Below are 1362 nucleotides of genomic sequence, written 5' to 3' on the forward strand. Positions count from 1 at the left end.
TTATCCCCTCTTTCTCCTCCTCCTCCCTTTCCACTCTCATCATTTTGATTCCTTCCCTTGCCCTTATAAGCATTCCCCCCATAGCCCGTCCTTTCTTCCCTCTCCTTACCGCATATTGTAATTCCCACACATATCCTTTCGTCGCTTTATTTCTTATTCCCTCCCACTCCCTTCTTCCCACCCTTGTTTCACACATCACCACTACATCCCATTCTTTGATTCCCTCCCAAAAGTCCTTCTCTTTGTTCTTCAATCCTGCCACATTCCAAAACGCCACCTTATATATCCTGCTTTTCTCTCCTGATCCTTTTACATTTCTTTCCATCCCTCTTTCGCCTTCCCATCTCTGACCTGAACCCCCCTCTGCCCGGTTCCCTGTTCCTCTATCCACTTTTCCACTACTTCATCCCATCTTCTCAACTCATTATTAACCCACATCTTCATGTACCCAATCTGTACCCTCTGTCCCTCTCTTCTCTCTCTTTCCGCCTCTCTCTTTATCTTCCACCTTGCTCGCCTTTCTTCCTCTGTTCTATCGTCTTCTATTCTTTCCGGCCTCCCTTTTAATTTCCTTCTTGCCATCATTACCTTCCTCTTTCCCTCCACTCCTTCCATCTTCACCATCAACCTACCTCTCCCCTCTCTATCCACTTTGCCTATCCTCCTTACTTCTTCTATTTTCTCTTTCACCCCTATCCTCCCCCAAATCTCTTCTACCACTTCTTCCTTCCCCTTCCCTTCCACCTTCACATCTTTTATTATCAAATTCCTTCTTCTCCCTTCCCTTTCCTTTTTATCTATTCTTGTTACCAACTCCCTCACCTTCTTACTCAACTCCCTCCTTTCCTCCTCACCTGTCTCCCCTCCTTCCTCTTTTTTCTCTTTTAATTTTAACCTTTCCACTTTCTTTTCAAGCATCTCTATCTTCCCTCTTAGCTCCGCTCTTTCTCTTTCCCAGCTCTCTTTCATCTCGCTCAGTTGCCTCAGCATTTCTTCTCTTCCCTCTTCCACCCCCTTCCCTATCTTCTTTAAATCCTCTCCAATATCTTTCCTCATTCCCTCCATCAACCCTCTTAGCATTTGCTCCAATTCCGCTTTTCCTATCCCCAACTTTTCTGGCGTTCTTTCTACTTTCTTACTTCTTTTAAATATTTCCTCTACTTCCCTTACTTCCATCTCCTCCTCCCCTCCCCACTCCTTCCTCTTTCCTCTCTTAAGCAAATCTTCTATATTCCCTAGACTCCCCGTCCTTTCCCTACACCAAGCCTCTGCCTTCGTCGGTCTTCCTCTCCTTTTCGCCTCCTCCACCTTGCTTCCCTCTCGCTCCATTACCCCTACCCCACCTCCACACTCATCTTCGCC

The 1362-nt window shown here is 46.3% G+C and overlaps 1 protein-coding gene across 1 annotated transcript; it reads right to left on the reverse strand.

The window, feature by feature from the left end:
* Window positions 1-309: 309 nt before the first annotated feature.
* Window positions 310-1329, reverse strand: LOC128882336 (uncharacterized). The gene has a single exon (XM_054133921.1). It carries the CDS (start codon window positions 1327-1329, stop codon window positions 310-312), a length of 1020 nt encoding a protein of 339 aa, XP_053989896.1.
* Between the last annotated feature and the right edge of the window lie 33 nt (window positions 1330-1362).

The sequence above is a fragment of the Hylaeus volcanicus genome, unplaced genomic scaffold (genome assembly GCF_026283585.1).
Source record: "Hylaeus volcanicus isolate JK05 unplaced genomic scaffold, UHH_iyHylVolc1.0_haploid 10680, whole genome shotgun sequence".
Classification (NCBI taxonomy): domain Eukaryota; kingdom Metazoa; phylum Arthropoda; class Insecta; order Hymenoptera; family Colletidae; genus Hylaeus; species Hylaeus volcanicus.